At 40.5% G+C, this 14,417-nt stretch overlaps 1 protein-coding gene across 1 annotated transcript in view; it reads right to left on the reverse strand.

Annotated features, from left to right (window-relative positions):
• The window catches only part of LOC5575899 (small subunit processome component 20 homolog), a 110,939-nt gene that overhangs the window by 12,674 nt on the left and 83,848 nt on the right, over positions 1-14,417 (reverse strand). Inside the window, exons 7-9 of the mRNA XM_021844435.1 lie at positions 10,567-12,243; positions 10,330-10,495; positions 3,944-4,861 (exon numbers count right to left, since the gene is read on the reverse strand). Of these exons, the coding sequence (XP_021700127.1) occupies positions 3,944-4,861; positions 10,330-10,495; positions 10,567-12,243 (2,761 nt within the window). The remainder of the gene's footprint in view (positions 1-3,943; positions 4,862-10,329; positions 10,496-10,566; positions 12,244-14,417) is intronic.

Consider the following 14,417-nt stretch of genomic DNA (forward strand, 5'->3'; position numbering starts at 1 on the left):
AGTCGTACGCCGCCTTGAAATCAATAAACAGATGGTGAGTCCAGGTCCGTCACACTCGGGCTCAGATTGGGTACCACTTCTAGTACTGCATTTGGTCCCTCGGTAGTGCAAAAGGTACCCAAGTTTGACAGATCGCAGTACACTTTTCACGGCATTCTAGATTACCTTATGAGCCTTAAATTTTTGGGCAACTGCAAGGGACATGGAGGTCTTTAATTTGTCTTTGGTGAGTCTGCAAGTTATACTCCCGGAATTTGTCTAGGATCATTCGCAAGCTAAACATCTGGTCCGTTGTCGAACGGCCCTCACGAAAACCAGCTTGGTATTCGCCGACGAAGGACTCCTCGAGCGGTCTCAGTCTGTTAAACAGGATGCGCGACAGAATTTTGTACGCCGAATTCAGCAGGGTAATTCCTCTGTAATTGGCACACTCCAGTCTGTGCCCTTTCTTGTAGATAGGGCGGATGAGGCCATCCAACCAGCCGGTGGGCAATTCTTCGTCCTCCCATACCTTCAGAAGTACTCGGTGGATTGACTGGTAAAGCTGCTCGCTTCCGTGCTTGAGAAGCTCGACCGGGATCTCGTCCTTCCCAGCAGCCTTACAGTTCTTCAGCTCGCTGATAGTCGGTCGGTGGGTCCACAGCTTGATCGTCATCATCTATGTTCATCCTGTTCCTCGCTACATTTCCATTCTCACCGTTCAACAATTGCTGGAAGTGATCTTTCCACCTGGCAGCCACCGCCGTTTTATCGGTCAGCAAATTCCCTTCTCGGTCATTGCACATGGCGGGCACTGGTACGGTATTGTGCCGCGCACCATTGACCGTTGCATAAAATCTCCGCATATCATTTCGGTTCATGCTTTCTTGTGCGTCAGCTACCACACTTTCTTCGTGATGCCTTTTCTTTCTGCGGTGGATTCGCTTTTCTTCGGCTCTCGCTGCCCTGTACCGCTCTCTGTTCTGTCGGGTACCGGCCACAAGCATACGGCTTCTGGCAACATTCTTCATGTCTGTCACCCTCTGGCACTCTTCATCGAACCAGTCGTTCCGTCTTCGTCGTTGACCAGTGCCGTTGTTGTCACAGCTTCGTGGATAGGGTCCCACAGGCTGTCGACGTCTCCAGCAACGTTGACTCTTCCCAACTTCTCGTCTAGTTGCTGACGGTACTGCGCAGCTACCCCATCAGTCGACAAGCGTTGTATATTGAAGCGTAGCGTTCTGTGCGTTGCGGAACTCGTGACGCTGGATAACCGCGCCCGAATTTTAGCTACAACGAGATAATGATCCGAGTCGATATTAGGGCCTCGGAAGGTCCTGACATCAATGACATCTGAGAAATGTCGCCCATCAACCAGCACGTGGTCTATTTGGGAGCAGGCATCGCCACTCGGGTGTCGCCAGGTGTGTTTGCGGATATTCTTTCGTGCGAAGTAGGTACTGCTGATTGCCATCCCTCTAGCAGCAGCGAAGGTTACTAGCCGCAGGCCATTATCATTGGTAACGGAATGAAGGCTTTCCGTTCCAATAACGGGTCGGAAGAAATCTTCTTTCCCGATCTGCGCATTTGCGTCGCCAATGACTATCTTGACGTCTTGTTTTGGGCACTCTCCGTAGGCCTTATCCAGGCTCTCATAGAACTCATCCTTCATGTCATCGGGCTTATCGTTCGTTGGCGCATATATGCTGATCAGGCTGTAGTTGAAGAACTTGCCCCTCATTCTCAACACACAGATTCGGTCGCTTACCGGTTTCCACCGAATAATTCGCTTCATCTGCTTCCCAATCACTATGAAGCCAACTCCACGTTCTGCTCTGTCGCCACCGCTGTAGTAGATGTGGTACTTGAATGAAGTGTTGGCGATGGGGTCCACCGCTCGGAATTCGCGTTCTCCGGTTCTCGGCCAGCGTATTTCATGGATAGCTGCCACGTTCACGCCGACATTCCGCAGTTCACGAGCAAGGAGCCCAACACGCGCGGGTTCATTCAAAGTTCTCACGTTCCAAGATCCAACTTTCCAATCGTTGTCCTTTATTCGTTGCCGGGTCTGTTGCCGTAAAATCAATCCGTTTGCTCTACTTTTGCCTTTCTTGGTTGGTGAAGAGTCTTCGATAGGCCACCTAACCAGGGTTGCGCTACCTACATCGTGCTAGAGGGGCTGCCTCCTCGATGCTGACACGATACAGCATCGTCCGCTTGTTCTTTACATGATGACCACGGTCATAGCCATCACAACCATCCACCTTTATCAGGGCTTTGGACCTGTAGCTCTGGTTCTCAATAGTTTCAAGTTCTTTCGGACATGCTACTATGGTGAGCCGTCATGCGCTAGCGTTGAAAGAGTCAGACCGGAAAGCTCTCGGTGTTTTCGAGCGTAAAGTGCTGCGGACAATACTCGGTGGGAAACTCGAAAATGGTGTGTGGCGCAGACGCATGAATCACGAGTTGTATCAAGTGTACAAAGATGCGAATATTATCAATCGTGTAAAATACGGCAGACTTCAGTGGGCTGGTCACTTAGTGCGAATGTCGGAAGAAAGAATTGCGAAAATAATATTCAGCAGGGAACCAGGTAGAGGCTGGCGGCTTCGGGGAAGACCACGAATACGCTGGCTGTACGCAGTGGAAGAGGACCTGGCGACCCTAAACGTTCGGGGCAACTGGAGAAGTTTCGCCCAAGACCGACGAAGATGGAGCTCTACAATACGCCCGGCAATGGCGTGATGCTACGCTGTAGCCATCAAGGTATCAAGGTAGGTACGTGGAACTGCAAATCTTTCAACTTCATCGAAAGCACACGCATACTCTCCGATGTCCTGAAGATCCGTGGTTTCGGCATCGTAGCGCTACAGTAGGTGTACTGGACAGGTTCGATGGTGCGAACGTTTAGAGGTAATTATACCATCTACCAGAGCTGTGGCAACACACGTGAGCTGGGAACAGCTTTTATAGTTATGGGTGGTATGCAAAGGCGCGTGATCGGGTGGTGGCCGATCAACGAAAGAATGGGCACGTTGAGGATCAAAGGCCGGTTTTTTAACTTCAGCATCATAAACGTACATATCCCTCACTCCGGAAGCACTAATGATGACAAGGACGCAATAGAGATTTCGTACGCGCCATACAAATTATGTTAATTAAAGTTTGAGTTTTCGGAGTTAACACGCGGTGTTTTTCCTCTTCTTCAAGTTCCGTCGGAAATTATCGTTTATCCAAACATACTGTTTAAATTCTTGAGGATATTCTACATGGAAATCTTCGAGGAAGGCCTAGGGAAATCAATAAAATAAATTCCCTCAGAGACTTAAGTGATTTTTTGTTTCTAAAATTTCTACAATTTTTTTAAATTCTTCTTGGCATTAACGCATTTTTTTTAAATCATCCTTGAAATTTCCTTGGAGGCATCCCTAGAATAATGCATGGAAAAAATATTTAAAGAATTTCTTGGGAAATTACTTGGAGAATTCTGGAAGGATTCCCGAAGGTATCTTTGGAGTTATTCCTGAAGTCATCCTGCAAAAAAATCCTGGTTGAAATCTTAAAAAAATTATGAACATCATTTTGTCGGAAATCTTACAAAATCCCTATATATATCTCTGGACACTAAATTCTTGAATAACTTTTTGAATTCTTGAAGATGCTCTAAACGGAAATCTTGGGGAAAGTCGTAGGGAAATCAGTGGAAGTACCTCAGGAAAAATTCTATGTTTTTTTTTTTACGAAAGGCCTGATGAAATCTCAAATCTAATTTCTGAGTTTATCTTTAGAAAATCACAAGTTGATTTCTTGAAAGTATTTTTGGTTGTTCGGTTTTTTTTTCGGGCAAGAGGTCTCAGAAGTTCCTATTTCCAAGACAGACAATTACCAGCTCTGCTTATGTTAAAAGAACTCGGACCCTGTAGGAAGAGAATTATTTTGTACAGATATTTGAAAAAGAACTTACCAACACGATGGACTTTGGTGCTTTAGCAACTTCACTCTGCACAACGTATCGCACTCTCCGAATCAGCCAACCGAGATTAACGTCCCTGGTTCCATCATCAGTTTTTGAACTATTGGCAGAAGCTTCACTTTGAAGTGGCATTACTTTCAGGATGTTCGCAATTAGAAGTAGATTCTGCGTTACCAGCGCAGCAATGTCATCTTCGGTTTCCGCAGGAACCAATTGAGAGCACATGTCCAAAACAAGTGACCTTGCGTCTGAGCGTGGATTGCCGTAAATAAATTGTTGATTGGTTTCACATTCTTCCCCTTGCAGTATTTTATGAACCGTATCGAAATCTATCGCGCTGAGGACCAGTCCTAGCAGCTTCAGTGCAGCTAGTCGAACCCATTGATGACCATGAGACATTAAGGACTGCAAATTGTAGGCAAGCTCATCAATCAGTCCCAAATGCTGAGGACTTGTTAGAACATGCGGACACACTTCGAAGATGCGGTTGAAAGCATTCAATGTTTGCACGAGAGAATGATCTTTGGCTTTTTGGGCTTCCGAACTATCCTCAACTGGCACCGCACTTGAATTTAACTTAACGAATTTACCAGTGCTTTCATCATTCATGTCGGTGATCGTATAAAGCAGTGCCGGAAGCACTTTCACTAGCCTTGTGCTGAATGATTCTTTTTCAACGTTCACCATGCGGATGATCAACTGGGCCGCCAGTTCTCTGTGGCTAATTTTTGCTCCTTGAAGCATTGTTAGAATAAGTTCCAACAGTTCATCGTAGCTGGACTTGTCTACCCGTGACAGTAAAGTCTCTAAACTCTGTGCAACCAGTGCACGACAATCTGGGGATTCTTCGTTGACCAACCGGATTCCAACCGTTAGGAAGAAGAATGCAGCCTTCTTATTCAAGATCGCCTGAAAAAATAAAAATAAGGTGTTAGTTCTAATAAAATGAAATCTATTACAGTTGAATATCCATTTAAACTACCAACATTTCTAGACACAAAAACATATGTATGTTTTTTTTTTGTCAGTAGCGATAGGGGTAGTACTGGGACTCTTAATCTGCCCTAAGCTCCTGCCCAACATTTGCTTTTATAAGCCTCTATTACATTCATCACACAGACATTCCTAAGTAATGTTGCTCAAATGGTCACTGTGTACCCCAGCAGCAATCAACCCTTGCCGTAGTTTTGCAGTCTAGTATTCGAGACTAGTACAAAACTATGATAAGACTTGAAATGCTACTAAAGTGGTTGAAGTGAAGAACGAAATAGTTTTATTGAAACGTCCTCATTCCCCATTTCATTTCATCTGTCACTGTCACATAATTACCACACTTTTGCTGTCACTTTTTTAACACTGTCACTAATATCAGCGATTATCACTCATTAACTTTCGTAATACACATCATATATGTATACTTTCCATTATATCACTTCACATTCACAGCTACAATTTTTATCAAAATTACATCACACTACTTTCATAATAATTCATTTTTGCTACCACTTACCATCTAACCATCATAACTAAATAATTAAAAAATAATCAAACTACGATTTAGCACTACAATCAATAAAGTTACAGTAGAAAAATAAAATCACTTTGATTAATTTTACTGCACTCACTGTCATTATGAACACTATTATCATGAATGTGTTAAGAACTAGGCAATAGTTTTTATATTCAGCGAAATGATTGCAGAATGTATTATAGCCATCAATAATCTAGTAACATAGACAAACAGACGTACCACTGAGGGTTCATATTATGTATTTTTAACAAAACTATCACCATCACTTTCAATGCAATTTACAAATATTTTCATCACCACACATTTCTTCAAATATCGTTATTAGCACCCTCACAATCACCAATTTTAAAACGACGAATGCAACGCACAATTCCACCAAACACCTATTCTTATGTTGCATAATAAAACGATTGATCACACGTTAGCTTTGAAACTTAACCACCATAACTGATTAGTACAAAAGTTGCTACAGCTCGTGTAAACGAACTGAACCATCAACAACCAGCACTGGTTTATAAGTAACTACTGAGCCCTAGCGGTCCCTCCGTTCGAAGAGGACCTGATAATATGCCGAAACATATTAACAGATCCTCCGCCTGAATGCAGCCGTTTCATGAAAATCATGAACCGTTAGAGGTGTGCCAAAGTATTGGGAAGGTGATATGTTTCACAGACGAATATTATTATGGTGCACCTTCTACTTTGGCACCGTCAATCCCTGTGATCGTGGCCAGGGCTAGACACAAAAACATATGTATATGTAGTAATAAGCCGTTTTTAGCCGTTTAAAGCCGTTTAAGCCGCTGTAAACCGTTTTTAGCCGTTTTTAACCGTTTTAAGCCGTTTTCATCCGTTTAAGTTGTTTTCATTTTTAGACGTTTTAAGCTGTTTTGAGCCGTTTCAAATTTTCATTTTTTCTGATTTTTAAATACAGTGGGATTCCGTTTTTGGCATGCTCCATTTTTGGCACCCCCCGATTTTGGCAAAAAAATGGATCCGTTTTTGGCAACATTTTGGAAAACCATTAAAATTTGTAAACATTTATAAATAGCTGTGTGTTTTTTGTGTTAGTCATTTGAAAAACAACTCAGCTTCACGCTTACCGCATTCCAGAGCTCAATTTTTGTTGGTATTTCCCCAAATTGCACCAACTGCTAGTATTACCGTACGCGCCTATTTACTTCTAAATGGTCGTTTGTTTGCAACGTTTCATAAAGTCATTAACCACTATGAGTATCTCAAATAGAGTTCCAATATCTTTTCTTAGGCATTCACGCTGTATGACCAGCCTACTTGAGTATGCCGGTGGTAATACACATTTTTTATTCGACACAAGAACAACAACAAGTGTATCATATATTTCGTCTCGTCTCTTAAGCTCACTGTTCCTTTATTGTGGAATTAAATGCATAGCATATGCTTAAGGTTCCATAAGCAAACCAAGCAAAAAGTCGGGTCTCTTAGCTTTATATGGAATTTCATAAAATAGATTGCGTATTTCAAGCAAATTCGTCTTCAAATAAATTTCAGAAGTGTCTACATATAATTCATAACTTTAATAATACCTAGATAAATAAATGGCTCACAAGCTGTTTCGCTACCATGACACATGCAAACACAGTTGTAACTAAACTGCGATGAATACGATAGAGACTCTGTATAATGTTTGACATTTGAAGAAAAGATCCAATGTTGCTCAGGCTGGAGTATAGTGCGTGCCATATCAAGATTTTTATTAAGCATTGAAGATTCTGAATAGGTTTTCGGCGGAATATAGAGATTGCTACTGGTAGTCCGGGAAGTGCTTATGAACTTTTGAGAATCTTCAGTAATATCGCAGTGGAATTCCTATATGACTTCTAGGCAAGATCATGTCGATTTCTAGCGAGCTACCTCAGAGTTCTAGCGGATTTCTGTGGATTCTTAACGGACACCTGAAGATTCTCATCGGGCTGTAAGGGTTTCATAGCGGGATCCTGCGAAAATCTGTTGGATTCATATGGTTGATTTATAATATGCAAGCTCAACTTCTAAAACTCAAACAAAACTCATTTGAAGTGATGAGAAGCTTATTTGTGTATTCTACAAAATTGTGGGCCACATTCAAGGATCTTAGGGTGCTCAAGCGACTTGTGGGCCGCATGTTGAGCATCACTGTTCTATACCATTTTTTAATTATTTCTAGATGAGTTTGTCAATTTTCTGTTTCAAAAAATATGTATACTCCAATTGATTTCAGCTGTTTCTGTATGCCCTTTTGACTGTAATAAATCATTTTATATAAGATGCTACACACTTAAATTATTTTACGGATTCCTGTGAAATCTCAACAGCTGAACAGTTCGGTAAAATAAATTAACGGAGTAGGGGAATTAGGGGCATAATGGACACGTTAAGCGAATGTTCGTTTTAAGACCATTAAATGGCAATGTTTTTAATTTACCCCCGGCTAGTTTTCAAGTTTGATGTTAGTACGACGTGCCACATTCATTCATAGTGATAAAAATCATATCATATGTCAAAAAAGCGAGATTGAAAATTGGGTCGAAAACAAGGCTGGTAAAAAGGTATCGGGGCGAAATGAACACCTGCATGAAATTTAGTTATTCCAATATATTCAATGACTGTCAATCGTTCCGATATGCAAAAGGGCTCTCCCTCAATCATAATAGCTAAAAAGAACCTTTCTGGGTTCGTTACTTTGCTCAAAAATTAGATTCTTCCACGGTCTTGCTTATATGCCAATTTGAAACTGAGAAATATTTGAAGTCAAGTTTTGAAGAACAATTGAAGCAAAAATTAAACTTTTATACCGTCAAACATTTCAAATGCATTACAGATTTCATGCAGTGAATGAACTTTTGATGTAATATGCGTATTATCAGATATTGAGAGGGTGTCCATTTCGCCCCGTATGTTCATTATGCCCCTAACGGTAAATTTTTACAGTATTCGGTGAAACATCACCGGAATCCGTTAAATTCCGACGAAGTTACGGTGTTTTATTTCACCGAACTGTTCAGCTGTTGAGATTACGGTGAAATTCACCGTAAGAGCTTAGTGTGTATAGTATGCAAAGAACGCCATTTTCAATTGATCGAATATTGTCAAATTTGGCAGCAGAACCGATAGCTATTAGACCACCAAACCCGTCATAAAATTTGACGCTTGGGCTTCAAAGAAAAAACGTTATGTTATGTTCATTGAATTAGAAAAATCATTATGTTTTGTAACACCTAGAACTTTTTTTTGTAAATACGTTTCTAATGATATGTATTGTATTTCTGTATTCTTACACTATTTTTTGGAATTGATCAGTTCTAGAATAAAGATTTTTTATGCTATTATTGTTTTAACACGGCCTATGTTTACAAATAGTACACATAAAGATTATAAAACATCATTTAGATTAATTCATCAATCAAAAGCGTGGGGAGCGTCTTTCACAATTAATATGAAAGGTCTATAAATTTATACCATATCCCTCTCCTACGGAAATCTGCATCGAAATGAACCATTTGGAAGTCTGGTTATCATTTGGATCCTTAATGATGATGGGGATTTTTTTTATTTCCGTACAAAGTCGGCCGAAGGGTCTCAGATTTTCATGAAACTTTTCCAACAGGCAGGACTCATCAATATACGAATAAAAAAAAAATTGAGAAAATTTAGGGTCGCTTATTTTCCCGGAAAACTCGGTTGGATTTTTTTTGTTTTCCTCTGACACTACTTACTTTGAAAAATCATAACTCAAGAACGAAGCATCGTAGAAACGAAGTTTTTTTTTTTATGAAAATGAAAGCAAATTTTCTCAGGAATAAAAAAATATATTAACTAGAAACAGTTTTCCACAAAATTTTCCACCATTGAGAAAATTCGTAAAGAAAAGCCGGAAAAACTATGTTCCAATTAGTGGAAAACTTATATATTATTATTATTATTATATATTTTTGAGAAGAAAATTTCATAAGCTTTAATCTCTGAAATTTTTGAAATGTACTTTTTTTTCGTTTTTGATTTATGGCCAATTTTATGGAAAATGACCATATAAGGGGTCTATTTTGTAAATCGAGCAGATTCATGTGACTCGTCTGTAATCACTGTCGATCAAAGTAACCAGGCATATTTCAGATGTCACCCGTCGACTGCCATAGTAATCCAGTCACATAGAGTGACAACTGTCGAAAAACTCGAGTGACAGAGCCGTGTGGTGGACAGTGACTCCAGTCGAGTCATATTGATCGACTCTTCTTCTTCTTCTTTCTGGCGTTACGTCCCCACTGGGACAGAGCCTGCTTCTCAGCTTAGTGTTCTTTATGAGCACTCCACAGTTATTAACCGAGAGCTTACTATGCCAATGACCATTTTTGCATACGTATATCGTGTGGCAGGTACGATGATACTTTATGCCCTGGGAAGTCGAGAAAATTTCCAACCCGAAAAGATCCTCGACCGGTGGGATTCGAACCCACGACCCTCAGCTTGGTCTTGCTGAATAGCTGCGCGTTTACCGCAACGGCTATCTGGGCTCCTAACATATTAACAGATCCTCCGCCTGAATGCAGCCGTTTCATGATAAATCATGAACCGTTAGAGGTGTGCCAAAGTATTGGGAAGGTCAGACGAGTATTATTATGGTCCATCGTCTACTTTGGCACCGTCAAATCCTGTGATCGTGGCCAGGGATCGGAGAATGTTAATTGTGTTAGAAATGTAGGAACAATGTTTGTTATCTGAATGATAATTTAAAAAATAAAAATTACATAATTTAGGCGATAGCAAGTCCAAATTAGCTTATTCAATAAAAATATCAAGCAATAGTATAACGATAAAGGCTTCAACTTACCGTTGGAAATGATTTGAATATCGTTTCAAGCATTAGCACTGCAGATTCGCGACCTGCAATCACCTCGTACTCCAGCTGACTCACGTAAAAATGAATGGTCTGATCGATTTTTTTCCCGAGCGTGTAGTTCAACAAGTATTCTTGGACGATCTGACGGCAGTCTTCCCTAAGGAGTGTAGAAAAATAGACTGTCAATAACAACTACAGTTGTTAATTATATTCACGAGTTACTCATACCTAACTTTCTGATTGTCATGGGTAATACTCAGCTCAGCGACTTTTTTAATGATTGATGGCATCTCAGCGGCGATCAGTTTCCTTCCAATAATAGATCGTAACAAAATCAAAGCCATATTCTGCTTCTCGTTGTGGTAGAGATCTTGTTCCACGTACAACAGTAACATTTTCAGCTGTTCGTTGGTAATTTCAAAGTATTTAACGTACTTTAACAAGGTAACGACTGCCTTGAAACTGTTTTTCACCAATTGGAAGTTTTCGTCATGTCGTCCAATAACAGCCGTAGCGTACTTGTGCAAAAGTTTCAATAGGTTCTCCACTATAATTGCTATGCTTTTCTCAATGCTGGGCAAGTTCAGCTTGCTGGACCAGATAGAAGATATACATTTTATACTCAACGTTGTCACTTTGATATGATTGCTATTCAAAGAATCGACCAATATGGGTACAAGGGGATCCAAAAATGCTTCATATTCCACGGAAAGCACTTGACTTTTCTTTATGAGTGAGTGCAATATTTCCAGTCCCATTTCGACGAAGACATGAGCATTGGTTTTTGCACTGGTGACCAACGCAATTTGATTGAAGGCACCTCTACGTTTAGGTTCCGCCGGGATTAGATAAATATCTGGCCTCTTTTCCTTCATTTTATTCTTTTGCTTCTCGGATAGGGTGGCCTGTTTGCTTCCACACACCAGATCTGGAATGCTTTCTGAAGTTATACCGAATACGAAAATAAGCACAGATTCAACGCTGATGTTCTCGTTGGAGCATATTCCATCTGCAATTTTGCTCAATGCTTCTTCCACTTTAAGAACTGTTTTCCTTGAGTTGGTTTTGGCTATTATCTCTTTCAAGGGCACGATCAAATCCAAAGTGGACTTTTCGCTCATTTTCTTCGCTAGTATTTGAAGAGATAGGAAACTCTTTTTGTTGGGTTTGGCTTCAGGGGTTTTACTGATGACTGAACCGACTTCTTTTTCTTCCGATAATCGCCCAAAGATATCATTGATGCATATGCTCAAAACCAATTGCAAAACGTCATCCACAACCTCTGTATTGAGCTGATCCTTTACGGCATCAAGGAGGGTGTGCACTGTAACTACCATTACGTGTTGCTGAAAGCCTCTGGAAAGAATTGCTGTCAAGTTCTCCAAAATGGTCCTAAGAAGAGGTGGTCCCACAGAAAGAAGCATGTTCTTTAGGGTTTCTCTCGCTATGCTGCGAACCTGCTTCAAGTTGGATTTCAAAAAGTTGATGACCTTCATCAATAATTTAGGTAAATTCAAATCCATAAACTTTTTTGGTAGTTTCTGCAGCAATTTTACGATGGCAATCGCGACTGGGATTTTCGACATCTCTTCTTTCTCTCGCTGATACCGTTCTTTTCGCTCATTCAGTTTGATGCTGTCTGGGATTTCCTTGTAGTTGATAGCAGAGAACAGATCCGGAATGAGTATTTTGGAAATGTCGTACATGACTGCTTCCGCATTTGTCTTTGTCAAAATGGTCAAACCGTTAAAGGAGATTTGCAACGCTACTTTTGACGATATTCTGTCATCTTTATCATCATCATTGTCTTCTTTTTCGTCGAAATCGTCCTTTTCGTTAGACTCTTCGACTTCCTGTTTTTCCACTTCATCCGATTGCTTGATATCTTCAACATCGTTGATCTCGCTGTAGATGGAAATTAAAAAAAACATAAATTTAAGTCAGGTAAATTGCATTTTTGTTTAGAGGAAACAGTTGAAGCGAGTTATTTTATGAAAGTCACTAAACGACAACAGTCTGATCTGCACGATGAAACGAAACGTTCTATGACATGAAGGGTAAAAACTATTATAAGACCTCCCAAAACAGGGTTTCAAGGTAGTCATCGACGAAACAAATGCGCTGTTTGAGAAAACTTATTCCGACCCGTCATTGGAACAAAAAGTCTTTATTCCGTTACACATGATAATGGCATTCGGCTTGTGACCTTCACTGCTGAAAGAGGAATGCCAAACACTGCTTCGCACGTAATAATGCCCGAAAAAACACCTGGCGAAATCCAAGTAGCATGCCTGGTTGATGGACTAGACTTTTCATCGACTCGCATAGTCGCATCATTATCTCGTTGAAGCAGTGTCAGGAGTCTCAGAAATAACAGAAAAAAACGATTCAAGGTCCAACGCTTATCAACGGATAGTACCGCCAGAAGCTAGATTAACAGTTGGGAAGAATCAAAATGTCTGCGGGTCTTCTTTTTCTTCTTTTTGGCGTTACGTCCCCACTAGGACAGAGCCTGCTACTCAGCTTAGTGTTCTTATGAGCACTTCCACAGTTAACTGAGAGCTTTCTTTGCCTAAGTTGCCATTTTCGCATTCGTATATCGTGTGGCAAGTACGATTATACTCTATGCCCAGGGCAGTCAAGGAAATTTTCATTACGAAAAGATCCTGGATCGACTGGGAATCGAACCAGACACCTTCAGCATGGCTTTGCTATGTAGCCGCGGACTCTAACCACTCGGCTAAGGAAGGCCTGTCTGCGGGTGTTAACAACTAATCGAACCCTATTCACGAAGCGGTGATCGATTGGCGATGGTATGATTGGTCGACGACGATGACGAAAGGACTGGTTCGATAGAGAGTTCCGTCAAGCTTGGCAGACTAGAAGAATGTCAACTGGAGACTTATGGCTCAAGAATCCGTCATTCAATCATCAGCAATCATCAAAAATTAAAAACCAGTTTTTTCGTTCAAATTTAAAGCAATTGTTCGCGCCAACGCACAATGGTCGGGCTCCATATAAAGGAGCGTCCAAAACTATCAAAACACATTTTTGAGATTTTTATGGTTTTTATCATTTTAAAATATACCTCATGTATTATATTATTATGATTCTTAATTGGAATTGAACTAAAATTTAAATTTCTTCGACTATTATGACGTCAAACTGACTGAAGTCAAAAAATTTAAAAATGTAACAATAGAATGAAGTACAAAATTCATATTTAAGGAATGCAATATTTTCCCAAAGTTACGCACTATCTGAAAGCTTATGGTTCAACACTTTTATCGAGCATGAGGATGGAAAAAATATTTGGTTGAAGCTTTAATACTTGTTTTTAATCATGAATCGTGGTTTACGGCCAACCAGCCGAGTGGAAGTTTAAAAACTACCCAAAAGCTGGTTTATGGACAAAAGGTCGAAAGGACAAAAGGTCGAAAGACAAAAGGTCGAAAGGACAAAAGGTCGAAAATGATTTGCATGGTGGGAAATTTTTCCTTCTTTGAAAAAATATTTTCGACCTTTTGTCCCTTCTTTTTGTTCTTCGACCTTTTGTCCTTTCGACCTTTTGTCTTTCGACCTTTTGTCCTTCGACCTTTTGTCATAGATTCCGAAAAGCTAAACATTACATATAATTTGCAATTGGATTAGATGGACAAATTGATGTGAAGATTAGGAAAAAGTTACACGTCTTCTCAGTGAGAATCGAATTCACGACTCCCCGATCTCTAGTTGGGGCGCGTTACCAATACGCCATGAGAGGACTCATGAACGCAGAAGTTAACCAGAATTCGATTTCAGCTCAATAATCACGTGGTCCTTTTTCGCAAAGTACACCTCTTTCGGAAGAATTAGATGCCCATCCAAACACAACGCTTTCTATATATATCCAATGCCTAGCCCGAGAGCGCATTGTTTTTTTTTAGGTATAGTAATAGCACACTACACTAGCCAGCAACTGCGCTGGCTGAGGTTTCTATTGTGTGGGCTTCCAATGGGTCGCGACGTTCTCAAACGACCGGTTACGGAACATGAATCCGTTGCTCGATAAATACTTGTTTTTAATTATTGAATCGTGG

This window comes from Aedes aegypti, chromosome 2, assembly GCF_002204515.2.
Source record: "Aedes aegypti strain LVP_AGWG chromosome 2, AaegL5.0 Primary Assembly, whole genome shotgun sequence".
NCBI lineage: Eukaryota > Metazoa > Arthropoda > Insecta > Diptera > Culicidae > Aedes > Aedes aegypti.